Genomic DNA, 22,323 nt, shown 5'->3' on the forward strand with positions numbered 1-22,323 from the left:
CCGGAGGGGGGGGGGCGAGCCTTGGTCACTAGGTGTTGGGGAGATGCAAAGCTTGCTGCTTATGTCACCTTTTGGTATGCGGGAACCTGACGGGTTGAAAATTGCTCATGTATAGTTTTATAGTGGGTCTGTTAAACTGATGTCAGTGGGTGTCTTTTCACCTATCAGAGTGCCTGCGGGGTAGTGTTCAGGTAGAGCAGTCAGGGGGTGTTACTGCGACGAGGAACCCCCAGTACTTCAGGGGCCCCAAATACAGCAAGCCCTCTTTTGTTTATAGGGCATTGGCTATAGAACCTGCTGTATATTGGCAAAAATTGTACTTATTATTGTTCAGCTCCGATGTGTAGTCTGAATATCTATTCGAAGGTTGTCAGGGGTGGCATTATCAGGCTATCAGCTCCCTGGGAGGAAATGTAAGGGAGTGCGGGGGCCACCATGCCGTACGTCCCCACCTCGGCATGGCGGAGCCCGGTCCCATACTCAAACCTACGGCCAACCTGAGCCCGCCCCCGGCAAGAGATGTTGCGGGAGAATTTTAGATTGTTACTGTAGGTTGCAATCCCGGAGGGCCCGTCGTGGAGGAGTGAGGGTCCGCAAGGACCGCCATGCTGTACACCTCCATCTATAGCGGGGGGGGGGGACTTTTTGCTCGACGGGGCCCAAACCCGGGGTCAAACCTTAGGGTATCGGTGGCATGTCTCTAAATTGAGACACTGTCGAGGATAAATGGTATAGTCAAAACATTTGTCCCATGTCAACATACATTATGCATAATATTAGTTCCAACAGCACAAATTATGGCGTCCAGCCTAGTTTACCTTGCGTATTGTGGTCCCACAAAGAATCACTGGAGAGAGTGCATCGGCGCACCTGCCCACACGGCTACTGAATGGCCCAGGATGGCGTGCCGAGGCTGAAATCCCTCCATTAAAAGAGCGCGTAAGGTTTAATTTGTGGGATCAAGCAAAAGATATCTTATGTTCTGTAGTTCTGTTCAGGTGGAGGCGGGTGGTATATCGCCCGCCTGCATGGCTACTGATCGGCCCAGGATGGCGCGCCGAGGCGAAAATCCCTCCATTGAATCAGATATAGGGACTAGAAGATTCACGTTCTGTATACAGTATGGTGGTATGACTGCCTAGATTTTTTTATCCGTTGGATAATAGAATTAGGTGAAATACATCAAAGTCTCAGCAGGGAAGCGTCCATTATTGAACTGTCATGGCTTGATATAGCTAAAGCAGCCAAAAATAAATGTAAGTGAGTGACAGTATACTCGTTGTTATGCCCAGTAGAGCGGATCGTGAAGCTAATCGAGACAGTCTGGTGCCACATGGATGGGCCCATAATAGGACTCAGTAGAGTTACAGCCTAATGTTCACTTGGTAAGGAGGTGAAGGCAGAAACATTTTAAAACAATGCGGCATAAGTTCAGTTCAGAAACAGGTTAGGGTATACTCATCGTTCCTTAGGCGTCCGATGAAGATGACTGTGGATTTGTGCGAGCGCGTCCCACTGTCGACCAGGTTCTTTGCTGCCTGGACGATCTTTGTGGTAGCGAGGCCTCGACCTCCTCAAGTTGAATGTTTTCATCTTGGAGGATTTCTTTCCCTTCTTGTACCATTTTCACCGCGTAGCTACGGCCATTCAGTGTGAAGAGAAGCTGGAACGGGAACCCCCATCGGTATCTGATCTTCTCGCGAAGTAGTGTGAGGTTAATAGGTCGTAGAGCTCTACGCTTCTGTAGTGTAATGGGGGAGAGATCTGCGAACAGGTGGACCGACTCTGCCGCTCCGGGGAGTGATTCTAAGTTCCTGGCTTCTGCAAGAAGTTGGTCTCGGACATCTGCGTAGTGCATTTTAAGAATCACATCCCGTGGAAGTGTTGGATTGGGTGGCTTAGCCAAGGCCCTATGTATACGGTCCATCCTGAACTGCGAGGTGTCTAGTTGTGGAATCATGGCGGAAAAGATGTTGAGTGCCGCTGTCTTGAGATCCGATACTGTTTCCGGTAGGCCTCGGATCCTGAGGTTAGATCTCCGAGCCCGGTTCTCAAAATCTTCTAGCTTGGATTCGAGCATTTCAAACCGCTCGTCATGCTTCTGGAGTTTTTTTTTGTCATCTGTGAGGGCGTCGGAGACGCTGTCGTACTTGGTTTCCAATACTTTGACCCGGGTACCTATGTCGCGGATCTGCGCCGAGAAGTTCTCAACTGCAGCGGATAGCTCAGCTCGAAAGAGCTTCTGGATGGATTGGAATAGTTCGTCGTCCTCGCGTGACCTTTTCCTGGTGTCCGAAGGTGAGGGTACATCCTTTCTGGCCGGGCTGGGATCACGCTCGGAGGAGGTAGAGGCCTTCTCCGCCATCAACGCCATCTTGGAACGAGGTTTCTTGAAAACTTCTTGTAGAATCTTCTTGGCTGTCTGGGAATGAGACCGAGAGTGCTTTTTCCTTTTCCTGTGGTTTTCAGGCATCGGTTCTCGCAAAAGATAGCAAGCTCTGGCTCCTTTGTTGGCTATTATTTGCCCATTTGCTCAGCTCAGTCACGGAGCTCACGCAGAAGGCATCCTTCCGCTAGTGCGCCGCGCATGCGCCTAGCAGTCACCGTATTTTTAAAGTCAGATATACATATCTGATTGTGACCGTACAGTATATATGATGTGTACACAGGAATCTTTATATATATATACTAAATAACATCTAAATAAAATCTATGCTGTAAGAATAAAGCCTGATGTGTAGCTGTGTCACTAATAAAGATGGTCAATGAGATGGAAATAATTCTGCATTGATGCTGATTTATGCAAATGTATTGCTCATGAAATCAAATAATTTGATATGTTATTAAAATTTGGTTTGGTGACTACGAATTAAAAGGTACCTGAGACGGATGAAAAGAAAAATTTTAGACATACCTGGGGATTCCTCCAGCCCCCTTCAGGCTAATCCAGTCGCTGTCCTCCTCCGCCACCTGGATCTTCTATGAGTCCCGGTAATTCAGCCAGTCAGCGCAGTCTGGCCGCGTGCTGCTCCCACAGCCAGGAGCAATAGTGCTGCGCAAGTGTAGTACACTTCCAGCGGTGGAGTGTGTGCATGCGCACTACGCTAGACTGGCTCACGCCCATCGGTGTGACGCGGTCAGCAAGAGGTTAAGAGATGCATTTCATGTTACATACTTTCAATCAACAAGATTGTTATATGCAAATTAGAGGAGTCGGAGTCGAGGAGTCGGAGGAATCCTAACCTGAGGAGTCGGAATCGGTGGATTTTTGCACCGACTCCACAGCCCTGATTACAGCCCCCACTTACTCTCCTCCTCGGGGGAGCCAAGTGCTCCAGTTCCCGTCTGTCTCCACTATAATGTCACCGCTCGCTCTTCTTCTGGAAGTAAAACAAGTACTGCAGCAGCTGATTTTATAATATAATATTTTCTATTATGAGGTGCTTAATGGTGGAGTATTTCTGTGTATGCCTTTATCCATCTGAGGCTATTTCCAACCCGGTGTGCCTGGAGCTTGGCTTTCAGTAAAAATTGTAAACATATAAACTATTTTTGTACATGATCCTTCAGGCTGTAACACACTCCATCCATAACACTCTGACAAAAGGTAAAATGCATATTAATTCATACTTCCTTTGTATTCACACCTTGAAATATTGTATGAAATTGTATTGTGCAGAGCAATTGTGACTACACATGATTCTGTCACTTTTGTGAGGCAAATGCCTGCTCTATTCAGGAAGGTTTGATCATGTTCTCATTTGCCAGGTACTATGTGTCTTTGTGGATGTGTTTGGCATATGCTTTCAAATAGGTAAATTATTAACTTCCTGATCACTGTGAGATGGCAAAATTTTCAGGCAGCTTCTGCTATTTGCCCAGGTAAGTTAGTGTTGGCAGGCTGTGCAAGGTGTGTCTAAGGACTCAGCATGACAAATATTGAAATGTTTTAATTGCTTTGTGCAACATTATAAAATTGAGGGAAATATTTTTAGAACTGGTAGTAGTGTATGCATGTTTGAGGCAAAAATGCTGGGCATGCTATCAATAAAGATGTGATGGGCATGTTAGCAATGCCACATTGCATCTTTACCATAGTACTATAGGACCATTGCGCCAATTAAAGTGGAACCCAGATAATCTTTTACTCATTGCATAATTGTGTTCCTTTCATATAGTTTATAGGGCATTCCTCAAGAAAATACTATTTTTCTTTGTTCTAATACTCGAATTCCCTATAAACTAAACAAGCCTCGCCAACAGCTTCTCCAGTGCCTTGGCACTCTCAGACCCATGTAGCAAGGGCTAATGTGAAAAGGAGGAAGATTCTGCACAGCTGTGTCAATCAATGTGTGCTAGGTCATGGATATATATACATCTAGGAAAAGTTATGACCAAAAAGCAGCACCATATACATATGTAAGCAAAGGTTACCACAATTTTATTGAGAACATATTACACACTATACATAAAACCATTAAAAACACACCAGTTGGTCAACCTCATATGTAAAGCATAATCATCATGACACCTAAAATAGGCGTGTATCAAAAAAGGGCGCCTGGAAAAAAGGGCGCGGGGTATAGCCGAAATTGTAAGTTTTAATGCAAAACCATATTTTTCGTTTAAGAGGTTGTAAACGAAAATTTAGTGCTAAATAGGTTAAATAAACGGAAATGAAATGGCAAAATACCGTCTATAACAACAAACGAATTTTGAAATGAAACGTCAAATAGCGTCTATAACAAAAACGATATTTACCCTTGTATGAAGCATAGCAATGCAATGGTAGATTTTACAGATATTTTACTGCAATTATACTGAACTGTAGGCTCACACAGATCTTTCCCTAACCCCTAGACCCCCTCTTTGTTTAAATATACATAATTTAATAAATTGTATATATTACATATATTGTGCTGTAACTATACCTAACCTTACTCTCACCAGAGCCCTCCCTGTACCTATCCCTAACCCCTAGACCCCCCTGGTGGTGTCTAACCCTAACCACCCCCCTGGTGGTGTATATTGTGCTGTAACTATACCTAACCCTACACTCACACAGAACTCTCCCTGTACCTACCCCTAACCTTTAGACCCCCCTGGTGGTGCCTAACCCTAACCACCCCCCTGGTGGTGTATATTGTACTGTAACTATACCTAACCCTACTTTCACACAGAACCCTCCCTGTACCTATCTCCAACCCCTAGACCCCCCAGGTGGTGCCTAACCCTAACCATCCCCCCCCTCCCGGTGGTGTATATTGTACTGTAACTATACCTAACCCTACTCTCACACAGAACCTTCCCTGTACCTATCTCTAACCCATAGACCCCCCTGGTGGTGCCTAACCCTAACCACCCCCCGGTGGTGCCTAACCTTAACCACCACCCTGGTTTTGCCTAACCCTAAGACCCCCCCCCCCTGGTGGTGCCTAACCCTAAGACCCCCCTGGTGGTGCCTAACCCTAAAACTCCCCTGGTGGTGCCTAACCATAAGACCCCCCTTGTGGTGCCTAACCCTAACCACCCCCCTGGTGGTGCCTAACTCTAACCACCCCTGGTGGTGCCTAACCCTAACCACCCCCTTGATGGTGCCTAACCCTAAGACCCCCCCTGGTGGTGCCTAAACCTAACCACCCCCCTGGTGGTGCCTAACCACCCCCCTGGTGGTGCCTAAACCTAACCACCCCCCTGGTGGTGCCTAACCCTAACCACCCCCCTGGTGGTGGCTAAACCTAACCACCCCCCTGGTGGTGCCTATACCTAAACACCCCCTGGTGGTGCCTAAATCTAACCACCCCCCTGGTGGTGCCTAAATCTAACCACCCCCCTGGTGGTGCCTAAACCTAACCACCCCCTTGGTGGTGCCTAAACCTAACCACCCCCTGGTGGTGCCAAAACCTAAATCTCCCCTGGTGATGCCTAACCCTAACCATCCACCTGGTGGTGTATATTGCACTGTAACTATACCTAACCCTCCCTGTACCTAACCCTAACCCCTAGACCCCCCTGGTGGTGCCTAACCCTAACCACCCCCTGGTTGCGTATATTATACTGTAACTTTAACCTAACCCTCCCTGTACCTATCCCTAACCCCTAGACCCCCCTGGTAATGCCTAAACCTAACCATCCCCACCGCACAAACACCCTAAACACATATAAACAATAATATATTTAATCCTTAAAATACTTCACTGCAAATAACATGAATAAAATAATTTATATATTTGTAATAGAATAAATAGCCTTAAAATCACGTATACATTAATATTATAAATAGAGAAAAGTATATATAAATATATACAATACAATAGATAGCCTTACAATCACGTACGCATTAGAAATCTTAAAATAACAGTAATATTAAAAACGATATTTTAGTAACTATAATCAACGCATTAATGTAAGAGTGAACAGAGGCGCTAGCAGGATAAAAGGTTCTAAAAGGCTTAAAATCCCGCAGGAGGTGGTGGTGGACTCGCCTTCCCGAAGCAGACAAGATACCGTCAGTTTTATGACAACAGGTTTATTAATATACTCCAAAACAAACAGTGCAACGCGTTTCACGGGTATGTTCCCGCTTCCTCAGGCAATAAACAGATAGGAGTACACAGTATGGTCTCAAGGTCACAAATAGCGCCTCTGTACTAATCAACGCATTATAAGTATAAAAACAAAGTTAATACCTAAAGCGATGTATTTCTAATACAATAAGGTTGAAAACGGTATTTAAGATTATACATATGAAAAACGAATTTTTAAATGATCAAAGAAGTGTAAACGAAAATTTAGTTATACTTTTGTAAGCGAAATTTTAAAACGAAAAAATAAGTAAAAACTGCTATAAGCGAAATTTTAAAACGAAAAAATAAGTACAACACAAATTCAAAACGAACTTGTAAACGATATTTGTTATAAACCTTATTCTGTAAACGAAAACTTTTGTTAACACGATCCCTGTAACCGCTATTTCTCGGGCGCCTTTTTTTCCTGTGGGGCGTCGAATAGCCGATATTTTGCATTGCAGTCTATGGCGGCGGCCTTTTTGTCCACTATCCCTGTGCGCCCTTTTTTACTAGCACCCTAAAATAGATAGCATATATATATCAGAATCAATATTTTCACCTATGGTGCTCAGATAAGAGCTCCCACAGTGAAGAACCCGGGTTCAAAAGTGCTCATGTGAGCTAAAGTGAATAGTGCAAAAGCTTATATATAGACAGTACAAAATAGTACATTTATAAAAGTGCATAAGTGTCCACATAAATAATGAAGTGCATAACCATAAATCAAGGGCACATGAGTGAACAAATGCCACTAGTGAAACAGAGCAAAGATGAATGCTGTATAAACTGCATATTATGATGCTGAAACTGCAGTGGAGCAAAGTGCAGTTTCTTGCTATTGTGCTATGGGGGCCTATGATTTCTATCTATCCCCTAAAGCAGGGGTCTCAAACTCGCGGCCCGCGGGCCATTTGCGGCCCGCGATACAATATTTTGTGGCCCCAGGGCTCCAGAGCTTGTAGGGGCCCCCAGTGGCTACAAGAGGAAAAAAAAATTTTTCAAATCGGCCTTATAGTTTTTGAGAAAATTGATTTTAAAGTTGCAAAGGAAAAAAATACACATTTAAAAACCCGCCGACTTTAATGGTTAATAGCAAATCCACCTTAAATGCTAGAAACCCTAAATTTGCAGGATATGTTAAGGAGATCATTAGGAATAAGAGGAAAAAACAATTTTTCAAAAAGACCTTATAGTTTTTGAGAAAATCGATTTTAAAGTTTCAAAGGAAAATAGTATACTTTTAAATGCGGTAAATGTCACTTTTAGTAGCAAGCCTAACGGTAGTGTAATTTTACATGTATCAAAAGAAAGAGCAATACATTTCCTGACGGGGTTTCCAGGGGGTCCATACGCAGCCGCAGCGCTTTGGCCAGGGATCGCTATACAGCCGTAATATGGCTGTATGAAGATTCCTGGCATTTTTTCCTATTTTCCCAATTTTTTTTTTTATGTTTAGAGTGGGCGGGCAGAGGCGGCGATCCGCCGCGATTGACTTCAGGAGGGGCAGAGCTGAAGCTGAAAGCTCTGCCCCTTCCAGGAAATGCCGGCGGATTGCCCCCCGGGGCGATTTGGGGGCTCTGCAGCCCTCGTTTTGCGGCGGGGACATGTGAACTCCCTTATGCGGCCCAGCCTCATCCTGACTTTGCCTCCTGCGGCCCCCGGGTAAATTGAGTTTGAGACCCCTGCCCTAAAGGGTATTATCTTTTGTTTATTTGTGTTTCTCTACCAGTTGTGTCCTGTAGGTTTCCACTTAGAGCTTCGTCAGGACAGCTTCAGCTGCATGTAGAGGGAAAGGATGAAGAGAACCAACATTTATTGTAAGTAGAACAATCTTTATTTCAGTCTTCATCATCTACACAGGTGTTCTGATGTTACACAAGCAAAAAAGGTTATGATTCCAGTGGCTACTAATCTATTTTTTACCTTATAATAGATTTGGTTAATTTTGCCATTTAGGGATGAACTTTATAATTTGTGTTTTTATTTTATAAGTGTTTATATATTTTTTGCCAGCTTTTTATGACAATTAATCTATTTTTCTATTTTTATTTCATATTAAAGTTCATCATCTTTTGCCCTTCACTTATTGATCCAAAATGTGATTATACAGATTATACAAGTGGTTTTGTTTCATTATTCAATCTAAATTGCTTAGGTTTTTTTGACAATATTTATTTACAAATTAACTATGTGTGAAGCTTTCCTCAACCTGAAATTCTGAAATTTATCACAGATCTCTGCAAAATGTTTGTTTCTGAAATTTCCAAAAGCCAGTGAAAATAATGTCTGGTCTCCCAGAATGATTTGGGAGGAGAATTCTGCATGGCTAAACAGCCTAGGCTAAGCATTACTGGGAGGGCAGGGTTACATACCAATATACAGCAATATATAGTGTAGATATAGGAAGTGTTTCTGATACTAAAACCAGGAGAATTACGATACAGTAAAAGTGGGTATCCTAAATAATTTGCTACATTCTACTATATGTCACTACAGTGTTTTTTTAATGTTTATTTTGATTCTTTCTTTTTGTTAAATAAAATGTTTTATTTAAGTGCACCTGTACAATTTCTTACAATTCTTCGGTTACCCCGAGTAAATGGGGGAATTTTACATTCTGCTATATCAATACAGGGATAACAAATCAAATCTTACACAACATGTATGGGGGAACAGTTAGATTAATTAGGATGGCCAAGAGGGAACAGATACAAATGACTGGTAAATGTTAGCAGAGAAGTGTTAGTAAGTAGCCTATCAATAAGCCTTTATGTTATTGTATTCTCCTCTTGAGCTTCTGTTATCAATGTATGTACAAAACCAGAAAAAAGTGACAAAATGCAAAACATAAGCACCACTCAAAATCACCACACGTCACATAGAGTTAATGATAGTGTATTTATTTAAAAATGGCATAAAAATGTTTTCTAGGATTCCTAAACTTTAATGATGGCTTTTCCAATGTTCTCTCCTCTGAGCATTCCCATGAATCCTGCAGGCATGTTCTCAAATCCATTGGTGATATGTTCACGGTATTTTATTTTGCCCTGATAATACAATTGAAATTCATATTAAATTCAGCAACTTATCAATAACTCAACTTTGCAGATCTAACAAGAAAAAAAAAAGTACACAAGGACTGTCTATATTTTATTGTCCACACTATATCAGTTTGTGTAACCATAAACTTAAAGAAGACCTGAACTAAGAACTTCATCTCAGCTGTATAAGATAAGCAACAGCATAATAACCTTTAAAGAAAAATATTGCTTTGTTACAGCTGATACAAATTCTGCAATAAATATGCAGTGTGTCTACTTTCTGCTTTCATGGAAGCTGACATATTGTTAACATACTGTGTTTACAAATGAGCCTATATGCCGTGGCAGTCAGGTGACACAGCTGAGAGTTCAAGTTACAACTTGTGATTAGTCACAGATGAGGGGGAATTAGACAGGCTAAGCTCTCTAAGTACATACAAGGTGCAGTTCTCTATGTTTTTCTTCTGCCCAGTGCAAGAGTTCAGGTCCACTTTAAGAACGCTAACAAAAACAGGGTTGCAGGCACTTTAAACAGTTGGAAGCCCCAGATTAGACACGTTGCTTTTCAGAATATGAAATTGCTAAAAAAAAACAAACAACAACTTTTTAATTTTTTTAATTAATTATGCCAAATTAGGCTTTGCAAAATCAGTTTTTTTTCTAGGGGGGGGGGGAGGGGGGGCTCACGCCTTTCCAATACCTGTGCCAAGTTCTAGCAAGTGCCCGGCCGGTTCAGGGGAGCAGCTGACAGAGCATGAGTTCCCCGCCTTCAGCCTTCCATGGAAATGGGGCCTAACAAAGTAAAATACCAGCTGAACGCTGCATTACATTGTAACGCTGCACGTCAAAAGTGCTGCATGCAGTACGTTATACGCTGCTAAGCCGCGTTAGACTGTTTGCACATGCTCAGTAATGTTGGAGGAGGAGGTCTCCCCTCCTCCTCCGCAGCCAGCCACATGGCTAATGAATATTCACTGCACTGTGTGACTGTGTTTCGATGCGTTGCAGTACAATTTGTGCGTCGTACTGCAATGCATCAAAACACAGTGTTGGGTGTGAAAAGTAAAATTTTACCTTGGTTAACACAAAGTTTTGAATTTGCATTGAAACACCGAAAAAGGGCTCTAGTGTGAAAGAGCCCTAAATAAATCTAGCTTGTCATTACGGGAGACTTCGGAGGAACATTTTATCGTTGGGAATCAGCGATTTCCCATCGGGTTAATTTCTACTGCCGCTACTCAGCGTCGCACCGCAACATCCCGACGATATGCCGCAGCCTATTCAACGCATGCAAGAAACGGCTGCTGTACGCGTTGTCTAATGTTAAAGTGTCCTTACCTTCCCTGGCTCCAGCGGGTGGCGCTGTTGCTGCTCTCAGAACGGAAATAGACAGACATAGATGATCTCTGTCGGGTCCGCTCTACTACACAAGCGCAGGAGACTTGTGCCTGCGCAGTAGAGCGGCCCAACAGCGATCAGTTATTTCCACCTGTCTCCAAGCGGTGAGCCGATACTGCGCCTGGGCTGGAGCCGGGAAGGTAAATATTTACATCCCCGCTGTTCGGAGGGGCACAGCGAGACCACCGTGGGACACCGGAGGACGGGGGAAGCATTGATCGGATCCGGAGGCTTCCTCCACCCGAGGTGAGTACCCCCCAGGGGAAATTCTTCTAATTACAGGTTTTCTTTAAAGTGTACCCGACGCGACATGTAACATGATGAGATAAACTTGTTTATTTACAGTACTAAACATATTAATAACCAGGCTGTTTTACTTGTTTTATTTTGCTACCTGAAAGAGTTAATTTTTAAGGATGTAAGTGACAGCTTCTGTCTTGTCAGGAGCTTGTCAGGAATATAGTAAACATCACTGATAAGCTATTTTTTTCTACATATTTTGTTTTTCTACATATTCCATTTTTCTAAATATTTCTGAGAGCAGAGGGAGAGAGAAAAGGGTCAATGTAGTTCATGATTTTTTATTTAGGGACACTTAATATACTGCAACTGAGCAGAGACAACAAAACATTCAATCTACTTTCTCAATGTTTAAATATAAAATAAAATCCTGGGATGTCTAAAACAGTAATTTTTAGGAGTAGGAGGATATATACAATTGTTTATCTCATCAGTTTATTTACACTTTAACCAGCCTGGCGGTATGGACGAGCTCAGCTCGTCCATTGCCGCCGAGGCTGATATCTCTGGCCCTGCTGGACCGATTTACATAAAATAAAGTGCGCCACATGCAGCTAGCACTTTGCTAGCTGCGTGTGGTCTTTGATCGCCGCCGCATGCAGCGGCGGAAGAGGGCCCCCCCGCCAGTTGGCAGCATGAAAAAAAAATTATGGGAAAAAAACCTTGCCGCCGCCACTCTGGCAATTTATATAGAATGCCAGGGTGGTTAATATGTGTAGAGTAATCAGCACTAGATGCTCCCAGGCAGCCTCTGGGGGTAGGGTGACTTACTGTGCCCCAGGATGCAACCAATTCATACAATCTTCCAGAGAAAAAAAAATCTGGACATCAGCTAAGTTGCAAAAGCTTTCACCACTTTATTTTATCCCCACAGCAAACAGACACGTGCAAGTGTAATGCCCTATACTTGCATGTGTCCGTTTGCTGTGGGGATGAAATAAAGTGGTGAAAGCTTTTGCAACTTAGCTGGTGCCAGATTCCTTTTCTCTGGAAGATTGTCTGAATTTTTAAATGACTGAGACAAATGACCTACGGTGTGGCACCTCTCGATTGTCTGCCAATCGTGGCCACTGCCCCTCCCAGTAGTGTGTCTGTAGAGCAATCATTCCTGATACTGCTATCAAAAATGATGGTTCCAGGCAACAGTAATTGAGTGTATGTGCAAGCCTTTAGCTGGCAACTGGATATTTATGAAAAAGACATTAGGATCTACAAACTGGTGCACCAGATATTTTCTTTTTGGTTTTAAAAATATGCAAACACGGTACACTGACAAGCTTTCAGAGACAGCACTGGAGCATACTGCCATAATAGACATTTGTTACTCACTGCAGATTGAAATGGAAAGGGGATTTTCAATAACATTAAATGGAAAAGAGTGCAGTACCAATGTTATGTTTATGCCCCTTTTATAATGAAAGTGGGGTTTTCCTTTAACCACATCAGCCTAAGGTGTTTTCACCTCAAGGATGGAAGCAATTTCCTCCTGTCAACGCTCCTCCCATTCATTCGCCAATAACATAACCACTACTTATCACACCTAAATGATCTATATCTTGTTTTTTTCATCACTAATTAGGATTTTTGTGGGCGATACTTGTTTTTAGTAATAACATTATTTAACTACTTTCGCCTCCTGGACGTAGAAGCTACGTCCAGGAGGCAATGTGCGCTCCCCTGCCTGATCGTGCGCGTGCACGCGCGCTGCCGCCCCGCGGTTTGTTAGCCAGGGAATCAGTGAATCGGGCCATGGTGCCCGATCACTGATTCCTCTCCCCTGCAGAAAAAGCGACAGCTTCTCTCGGAAGCTTTGCTTTTTCTGCTTCCTACGTCCCCCTAAGCGTACACGTTACGCTTAGAGTGACGTCATTGTAAACAAACTCATGGCTGCCATCTTGTGGCCAAAAAGTAAAACTACATCTAAATGTAAAAAAATATAAAAATACACATATATTTCCAAAAAACAACAACAATTATTTCCATCCCAACCCTCCCAAAAATACCCACATAAAATGTTTAATTAAAAAATAAACAAAAAAAACATTACAATAAAAAAATAAAAAAAAAAAACACATAAATATTGACCTAAGGGTCTAAACTTTTTAAATATCTATGTAAAGATGAAATATTTCTATTTTTTTATTATAAGCTTGTAAATAGTGATGGATGCAAAACGGAAAAAATGCACTTTTATTTCCAAATAATACATTGTGATAGGGACATAATTTAAACGGTGTAATAACCGGGACAAATAAGCAAATACAATACGTGGGTTTTAATTATGGAGGCATGTATTATTTTAAAACCATAATGGCCGAAACTGAGATATAATGATTTTTTTCCGTATTTTTCTTATTCTTCCTGTTAAAGCGGAATATAACCCTGCATTTCAACTTTGCTCTAAAACATTATTTACAGTATGTTATATGCAACCAGCATTTTTTTTTTTACTAGACCAGCATTGGAAGGGTTACACAGGGCTTTAAAGTCCCTGGAGATTTCTGCAGACGAATCCGAACTTGAGTTAGATACTTTTTGTTTACAAATATGTGTTTATTATGACTCATCTCTCTCACTGAGAAGGAGCTTGGAGGACAGCCAAAGAGATGTATCTATTGATAAACAGTTACACACTAACTAAATAGAATGTAACTATCTGAATGTCTGCACGGAACTTAAAACCTCTGTGTTTAACCCTTCCAATGCTGGTCTAGTAAAAAAAAAATGCTTTTTGCATATAATATGCTGTAAATAATGTTTTAGAGCAAAGTTGAAATGCAGGGTTATATTCCGCTTTAAAATGCATTTACAGTAAAGTGGCTTTTAGCAAAATGTACTCCCCAACGAAAGCCTAATAAGTGGCAGAAAAAACGAGATATGAATCAGTTCATTGTGATAAGTAGTGATAAAGTTATAGGCTAATGAATGGGAGGTGAACATTGCTCGGATGTATAAAGTGAAAACGACTGAGGGCTGAAGTGGTTAATAAAGTGACTAATTTAATTAATTCTTTGTTAAAAATGTATGGTGACTTTAATTTTACTTTTTCACTAGATGGCGCTACAAAACACTATTCTGCGTCAGCAGGAAGTGCTCAATTATTTGTTTTACACTTTACTTCCTTTATTATTAACTAGGCGACCTAAGCCCTTTTAAAAACAGGCTCAAGGTCTGTCACTGCCATATGTCAGTGCGCATGTGTCCGCCGCCCGCCACCGCACGCACACTGCCCACCCCTCCTGGCCCCATTCTCCCCTACAAGCCGCGTGTCTGTGCCTCTACCTCCCTGCACATGCGCAGAGCGAAAAAACACACACACAGGGACATGGGAAGCAGAGACACTTAGGTTTTATTAGGTAGGATGGACCCCTGATCGGGGTCATGTCTATTTATTCCAGGAACTGCAATTGGTTTGGGGAACACTTGTTTGTCATCAATCACTGGCATGTAAATGCTGCCGGGAATGAACAGCGGGCACACGCACCCACCACAGAAACATTGGACGTGAATACACATCCATTTAGACTTCAACAGCTCCTATCTGGATGAGAATAGTCGTCCAGATAGGATTAAGTGGTAACGTAGTACTGCGGTACAAAGTATGGGCTTGATTCACTAAACCGTAATAACTGATATCACGGTTGCGCGTAACATTTTGTGCGCGCTAACGCGAATTTTCATGCGCAAAATTTGCATTAGCGCATGCAAAATGTTAAGCGCCTTATAATGCGCAAAGCACTAGCGTGACCGTGATATCAGTTATCACAGTTTAGTGAATCAAGCCCTGTGTGTGTCAATGCCTGGACTACTAACTACACAAAATAGTTACCTGTATAACCCACTCCAGTAGCTGCTTTCGTCCCTCCTGAAATCTGTTTAGCCAGCGCGTCACTATGAATCCTTCCGCGCAGAGTTGTTTGAAGAGCAGAAATGGCTGTAAGTAAGGTCCTTTAAATGGGCAATAATTGGAAAAAAAGAAAAAGATAAGAAAGGCAAATGTATTTCAAAATACAGCAGGTACTGTGTGATGGCAGAAAGCACAACAGAACTTTACTCCAGTTAATCAGAGCTCTGACCAGACAGCAGCTGGAGATTCTCAAGGTTCCAGTATACTAGCGGTAGTGAAATGCTTGCACATAGGAATTCCACATTTGCAAACCAGGTGTCCGGCAGTGAATCTAGGCCTTAGGCTATGCTCACACTAGTGCGTTGCGTCAGACAGTATAATCACATCTTTAATGTGATGCTATTTATATTGTATTGGTACATTGGCATGTTAGCAATGCAGTGTGATGGATCTGTTGGCATAACGCAAAGCATGCTGTGCATTATCAGACATCATGCGTATATATAGTACAATTGTAGTGAAGCATATTTTTACATTGACCTTGAGCTTTACTATATGCATCGCTTCTCATGTTTAACATGCAATGTGACTTTTTCCCTCTGTTGCATTGAGATCCTGTTTTTACTGGAAACGCAGCGCCCCAGTGTGAACCTAACCTTAGAGTGAGTTTACACTATGTGTGTTGCTTTATGTAGCATTGCTGCATGTGCGTGCACTGCAATAAGATGGTTTGGGTATGCTGACATCCCTTTGTAAAGAACAGGCCTGGAAGCGTAGAAAAGCGCAGTCTGGAAGGCCACACATGATAGTGTGGCCTGCAGGGTAAGGATAGGGTTAATGGAATGGGGGGGTGGTTACAGGGAGTAGTGCGAGGTTGAGTAGGAGGCAGGGGGCGGAGTTTGCCAGTCAGGCGCTAGGAAAGGAAGCTGGCTGGACGCACCCTGTTGCCTGCATCATGGAGGGGATTGAGGCCTTGGTGACCCGGATTAGAGAGGAGGCGGCTTCCAGGGGACCAGACTGGGTAGCCGGACAGATCGCCGCCATGTCCGCTGGCCCTAGCGGGCAACAGGAGGAACTCGGGCGGAGGGCATCCAGACCGCCCAATCGCCTCAGCCCTGAGCTGACCGGAGGGTCGCATAGGAGGAACGGGAGTGCAGCGCGGGATACCCAGGCGCCCCCTGCTAAAAAGCATTCCACTGGGGGCTCGGCCAGGGGGAATCCCAGAGGCAAGAGCGGAGGATCGAGCGGCAGCAGGCGGGGGAAGGCAGCGGAGAAGGCGGAAGCGGCGGCCGCTATGCAGCAGGCCTCTCATGCGGCCAGGAAGAAAAAAGGTGAGAGCTCCAGCCGCACGGACACCGCCTCATCGCAGAGCGGGGAGGGGGCCCTCAGTTCACCCCAGATGGACGCTCCGGCCACCAGAAGCAGGAGCCAGGACGTGGTGGCAGGGAGCAGCTCTGGGAGCAGCCAGGCACAGAATGTTGCGCCCCCCTCCAGCCAGGGAGGGCAGGGGATCGGACAACAAGCTGGTGATGCGGGAGGAGGCAGCAGCATGGCAGCAGCGACCATGGGAGCACCAGAAATCCCAGCAGGATCCGGACAAGCGGTCGGGCAGGGCGCCCCCCCCCGCGCCACAAGGTGAGGCCAACGCCAGCAATGTTTTTACTAGTATGCCGGATAGTGGGGGGATGGGATGGCAAGCGGGGAGGGCGCAGGCCGTGGGGGTGGTGCCAGGCAATGCGCAGGCCGGGATTCTCCCTGTGCTGGAATCATTCCTAGCAGGCATGAGGTTCCTGTTGGGGGGGGCGCCAGCGGTTCAGGTGCCACCAGCGGGGGTTTGGATGGGCCCATTGCAGGCACAGGTGCCTGCGGTTTGCCAGTTGACCGAGTGGCAGTCCGCCATCCCCGGCGGAGCAATAGCCGGAGTGCCTAGCCAACAGACGGGTACGGTTAATTCCCTGGGGGTTGTGGGGGGGGGGGGGGCGCAGCGCAGCAGGCGCAGGCCAGGGTGACGTTGCCACTGGTAGAGGCAGGAAGCTCTGAGGTCGCAGTGCAGACCAGTGAGGGCGAAGTGGAGATGGAGAAGGCGAGGGAGGCTGAGGTTATAAGATTGGCTGATGCGTCAAAAGCAGAAATGTATGTGTGCCTCAGCGGTCCTCTAGGTGTTCATTTAAAGGCAGAAGTCCGCGAAAAAATTTGGAAGGGAGAGTTTGTTGAAATTTTCTCCCTTTTGCACCTGGCCAAGTTTAACTTGGATAAGGTAAAATCTACCGAATCCAAAAAAGAGGAGGAGGAAAGGCGCAGATATCGTTTGACTCCGCCCACCTTTCAGAATTGGCTGCAGGCTTTTGAGATCCTGGCATGCGTTATTGGGGAGAAGAACCCGGAGTGTTGTTCAGCCCTTTTTTGTTATCAGAATGCTATAGGTGAGGCCAGTGGCGTAGCTAAGGAGCTGTGGGCCCCGATGCAAGTTTTACAATGGGGCCCCCCAAGCACTCTATACATAACAATTTATACGGCGCACCAAAATCTGCCAATGGCAACTACAGTGTCAGAGGTGCAAGAAGGGGATGGGGAACAGTTTGTTAATGTTTACCACTATTCAAAGTATCTACAGAAGTCAATATTATGAGCATAGGACCAATAGAGAGCCAATTCTGTAGTTAAGGGAGGGCCCTTCGGGACTCCTCTGGCCCAAAGGCCCCGATGCGGTCGCTACCTCTGCACCCCCTATTGCTACGCCCCTGGGTGAGGCGTATAGGAGGTATGGAGGGGACGCCTGGCTGAGATACGATGAGGCATTCAGGCAGAGGAAGGCGGTCCGCCCTTCGGTGTGCTGGAACCACAAAGATATCGAATTGTGGATGAGCCTGATGATCCCATCTTCCGGGCAGCAGTCCTTTCGGGGCCAAGAAATTGCAGGGTCCTCGGGTAAATCAGTCAGCAGGACAAAAGGACTGTGCTGGCAATTCAATGACGCCACATGTAAGTTTGGGTCATCCAGCCGGTTCAAGCACGAGTGCTCGGGCTGCGGAGGGTCACACCCGGTGTCCAGGTGCTACAAACAGAAACGAGGAAGGACTTCGGAGGCTGGTAACAAGAGGGAGGACGCCGGTGAGAGTTCTAAGGATGGAGCCGTTTCTATGTAAGTACCCGCGTACGGGAGATGCTAAGTTCTTGCGGCTGGGTTTCACGGACGGCTTCGTTATTCCCAGCCAATGTGCATCGCGGGGTGATGGGCCCTATTGAAATTTAAAATCTGCACGTGCATTGCCGGAGGTCGTGTCAGTTAAACTAGGGAAGGAAATCAAGGCGGAACGAGTGGCGGGTCCGTTTGAGTTTTGCCTGATAGATGGCTTAATTGTTTCTCCCCTGGGTGTCGTCCCAAAGAAGAAACCAGGGTCCTTTCGCCTTATACATCACCTGTCTTTTCTGAAAGGGTCGTCGGTCAATGACGGTTTGGCGGAGCAAGACATATCTGTGGTGTACACGTCATTCGACGTTGCACTCAGATGGGTTAGAAGGCTGGGGCGGGGTTCCCTCTTAGCCAAGACCGACATTGAGTCGGCTTTCAGATTGTTACCAGTGCACCCTTTTAGTTTTAGGTTATTGGGAATTTACTGGCAGGAAAAGTATTTTGTTGACCTATGCATTCCCATCTCATGTGCATTTTTTGAAAAGTTCAGCTGTTTCGTGGAGTGGGCAGTAAGAGAAGTTTCCGGGGTCTGCTCGGTTATACATTACCTGGACGATTTTTTGTTCATGGCAGCGGCTGGCTCAGCTGATTGTTCTTCTGCATTAGATGCGATGTATCAGGTTTGTAGTGATTTGGGGATCCCTCTCACCCTTTCCAAGATGGAGGGTCTTTCCACGTCGTTAAAATTTCCGGGGAATCAAATCAATACGGATACCATGGAATGCAGCCTTCCATTAGACAAGGTCGGTGACCTTCGGCTTACTATGCAGGTAATGGTAGGTAGACGGAAAACCACATTGCGGGACCTCCAGTCCCTGCTGGGTAAATTGAATTTTGCCTGTAGGATCATGCCAATGGGTCGCATCTTCTGCAGACGCTTGGCGAACGCGACGGCTGGCGCGGTTTCCCCTCATCATCGCATTTGGCTGACGGCGGAGATGAGGGAGGACTTAAGAGTGTGGCTCACCTTCTTGGAGGACTTTAACGGTAGAGCTTTCTGGATGGAGGAGGAGGTGAGTAACTTTGAGATTGAGTTATTTACTGATGCCTCCGGTGCCCACGGGTTCGGGGTGTTCATGGCTGGTGAGTGGTGTTCGGCACCATGGGATCCGTCATGGGTTCAGGCTGGCTTTACGTCCAACATGGTGTTATTGGAACTGTTCCCTATTGTTGTGGCAATTCAATTGTGGGGACAGTGCTTGGCTAACAAGCGCATACGTTTCAATTGTGACAACATGGGTGTGGTATTAGCCGTAAATAAATTTTCGGCTTCCTCACCGCCAGTGATTCGAGTAATGAGGCAGTTGGTTCTTTTGTGCTTGCAGTTCAATATTTGTATTTTTGCAGTGCATTTGCCTGGGGTTGACAACATCATTGCTGATGCCCTCTCTCGATTCCAGTGGGACAGGTTTCGGGAGGCGGCTCCTACGGCGGAAGAGAGTGGGGTTCCTTGTCCAGAAATGATGTGGACGATTCCTTTCAAATGATTTCCTTGCTGATTCGGGGATCGTTGTCGGAGTCGTCATGGGCAGCGCCGGTGTGGAAGGCGTGGGATGCTTTGACGGCTCAGGTGGGCGATTGTACGTCTGATGAAGATCGCTTGTGCTTGCTCCTGTACTTAGTAGGGAAACATTTTGCGGAGGGCACGTCAGCTACGGCCATGGCTAAAAAATTGGCAGCATTGGCTTTTATGTTTTAATCCAGGAATCAAAGGGATGTGACGAAGGATTTTAGGGTGATGCAGGTTATGAAGGGATTCAGGGCCGGATCGATCACGAGGGATTCCAGGCGCCCGGTTTCATTCGAGATATTGGGAAAATTGGTGGTGGCGCTGCAGGGAGTTTTGCTATTGCCAACAGGAGGTGGTGCTTTTCAGCACGGCATTTGTGTTAGCCTTCTTTGGGGCTTTTCGGGTGGGAGAGCTGGTCAGCAGGTCGAAAGTTCAGGTGGGGGGCATACTCGCTGAGGATGTATCAGTTCAGGATGAAGCGGTTTCCATATTATTGAGGAAATCAAAAACAGATTGGTTGGGAAAGGGCAGGATTGTCACACTTTTTAAAGTTGGGGGTTTACTTTGCCCCAGGGAAAATGTGTTACGTTTTCTGCCTCTTCGGCTGGCCTCTTCCCCGGTTTTTCTATCACACGGGGACGGGTTGCCGCTTACCCGATTTCAGTTTTCCTCAGTTTTGCGGAAGTGCCTTGTTAAAGCGGGGTTTTCTCCCAGCGAATTTGCCCCCCACTCTTTTTGCATCGGGGCAGCAACAGGCATCGCGTTGGGGGCTCAGTGAGGAAGTGGTGAAAAGAATAGGCCGTTGGGACTCCATGAGATACAGGTCTTATGTTAGAATGCATTTGATGTAAAGTAGTTATGTTAATGAAGACCGGTTTTCTTTGGTTCCGTTTCTCCCCTTTTTGTTGTTTTTTTACTTGTTTTGCAGGTCAACCAGCCCTGGTGTGGATATTCGGGCATTCTTATGTCTCTAGACGGGCGCGAAGAGTGGCGGTTCACCCGGAGGGGCGCCAGCTAGGATTCCCGAGGCAGGAGGTCCGGATCCGGTGGCTGGGTTTTCCTAGCATGTTGTGGGCTCGGGTTTTGCCCGAAATCAGGAAGTATGCTCAGTGGGATAGGGCACCACATGTGTTGGTGTTGCATGTAGAGTTGGGCCGAACGGTTCGCCTGCGAACGGTTCCATGCGAACTTCAGTGGTTCGCGTTCGCGTCCCGCAGGCGAACTTTTGCGGAAGTTCGGTTCGCCCCATAATGCACCATGAGGGTCAACTTTGACCCTCTACATCACAGTCAGCAGGCCCAGTGTAGCCAATTAGGCTACACTAGCCCCTGGAGCCCCACCCCCCTTATATAAGGCAGGCAGCGGCGGCCATTACGCTCACTCGTGTGCCTGCGTTAGTGAGAGTAGGGCGAGCTGCTGCAGACTGTCTCTCATAGGGAAAGATTAGTTAGGCTTGGCTTGTTCCTGGCTGCATACCTGTTCTGTGAACCCACCACTGCATACCTGTACTGTGAACCCACCACTGCATACTTGTACTGTGAACTCACCACTGCATACCTGTTCAGTGAACCTGCCACTGCATACCTGTTCTGTGAACCCACCACTGCATACCTGTTCAGTGAACCCACCACTGCATACCTGTTCAGTGAACCCACCACTGCATACCTGTTCAGTGAACCCACCACTGCATACCTGTTCAGTGAACCCACCACTGCATACCTGTTCAGTGAACCCACCACTGCATACCTGTTCTGTGAACCCACCACTGCATACCTGTTCAGTGAACCTGCCACTGCATACCTGTTCTGTGAACCCACCACTGCATACCTGTTCTGTGAACCCACCACTGCATACCTGTTCTGTGAACCCACCACTGCATACCTGTTCAGTGAACCCACCACTGCATACCTGTTCTGTGAACCCACCTCTGCATACCTGTTCTGTGAACCCACCACTGCATACCTGTACTGTGAACTCACCACTGCATACCTGTTCAGTGAACCTGCCACTGCATACCTGTTCTGTGAACCCGCCACTGTATACCTGTTCTGTTCAGTGAACCTGCCACTGCATATCTGTTCTGTTCAGTGAACCCGCCACTGCATACCTGTTCTCGCCATGGTGCGCACCAGTCCAGCACGGCCGTCACTACACAAACAGCTGTTTGCGGTGCGTTACACGGTGAGTTTGGTGTGTCAGTGTGAAGCAGTACCTTAATTACACTACCTGATTGATGTATACACATGCAAGATGTTTTAAAGCACTTTAGGCCTGTCATTTAGCATTCAATGTGATTTCTGCCCTTAAAACGCTGCTTTGCGTCAAATCCAGATTTTTCCCGGGGACTTTTGGCATGTATCCCACTCCTCCACCTGGGGGTCCAGGTGTTAGACCCCTTGAAACATCTTTTCCATCACTTTAGTGGCCTGCATAATTTTTTTTTTTTTTTCAAAGTTCGCATCCCC

The 22,323-nt window shown here is 45.6% G+C and overlaps 1 protein-coding gene across 2 annotated transcripts in view; it reads right to left on the reverse strand.

Annotated features, from left to right (window-relative positions):
• Positions 1-9,453: 9,453 nt before the first annotated feature.
• Positions 9,454-22,323, reverse strand: part of LOC137516276 (prostaglandin reductase 1-like) — a 43,423-nt gene continuing 30,553 nt past the window's right edge. For both annotated transcript variants that reach the window (XM_068234349.1, XM_068234348.1), the window contains exons 9-10: positions 15,138-15,256; positions 9,454-9,616 (exon numbers count right to left, since the gene is read on the reverse strand). In XM_068234349.1, the coding sequence (XP_068090450.1) occupies positions 9,506-9,616; positions 15,138-15,256 (230 nt within the window). In that variant the 3' untranslated portion in view covers positions 9,454-9,505. The remainder of the gene's footprint in view (positions 9,617-15,137; positions 15,257-22,323) is intronic.

The sequence above is a fragment of the Hyperolius riggenbachi genome, chromosome 1 (assembly GCF_040937935.1).
Source record: "Hyperolius riggenbachi isolate aHypRig1 chromosome 1, aHypRig1.pri, whole genome shotgun sequence".
NCBI lineage: Eukaryota > Metazoa > Chordata > Amphibia > Anura > Hyperoliidae > Hyperolius > Hyperolius riggenbachi.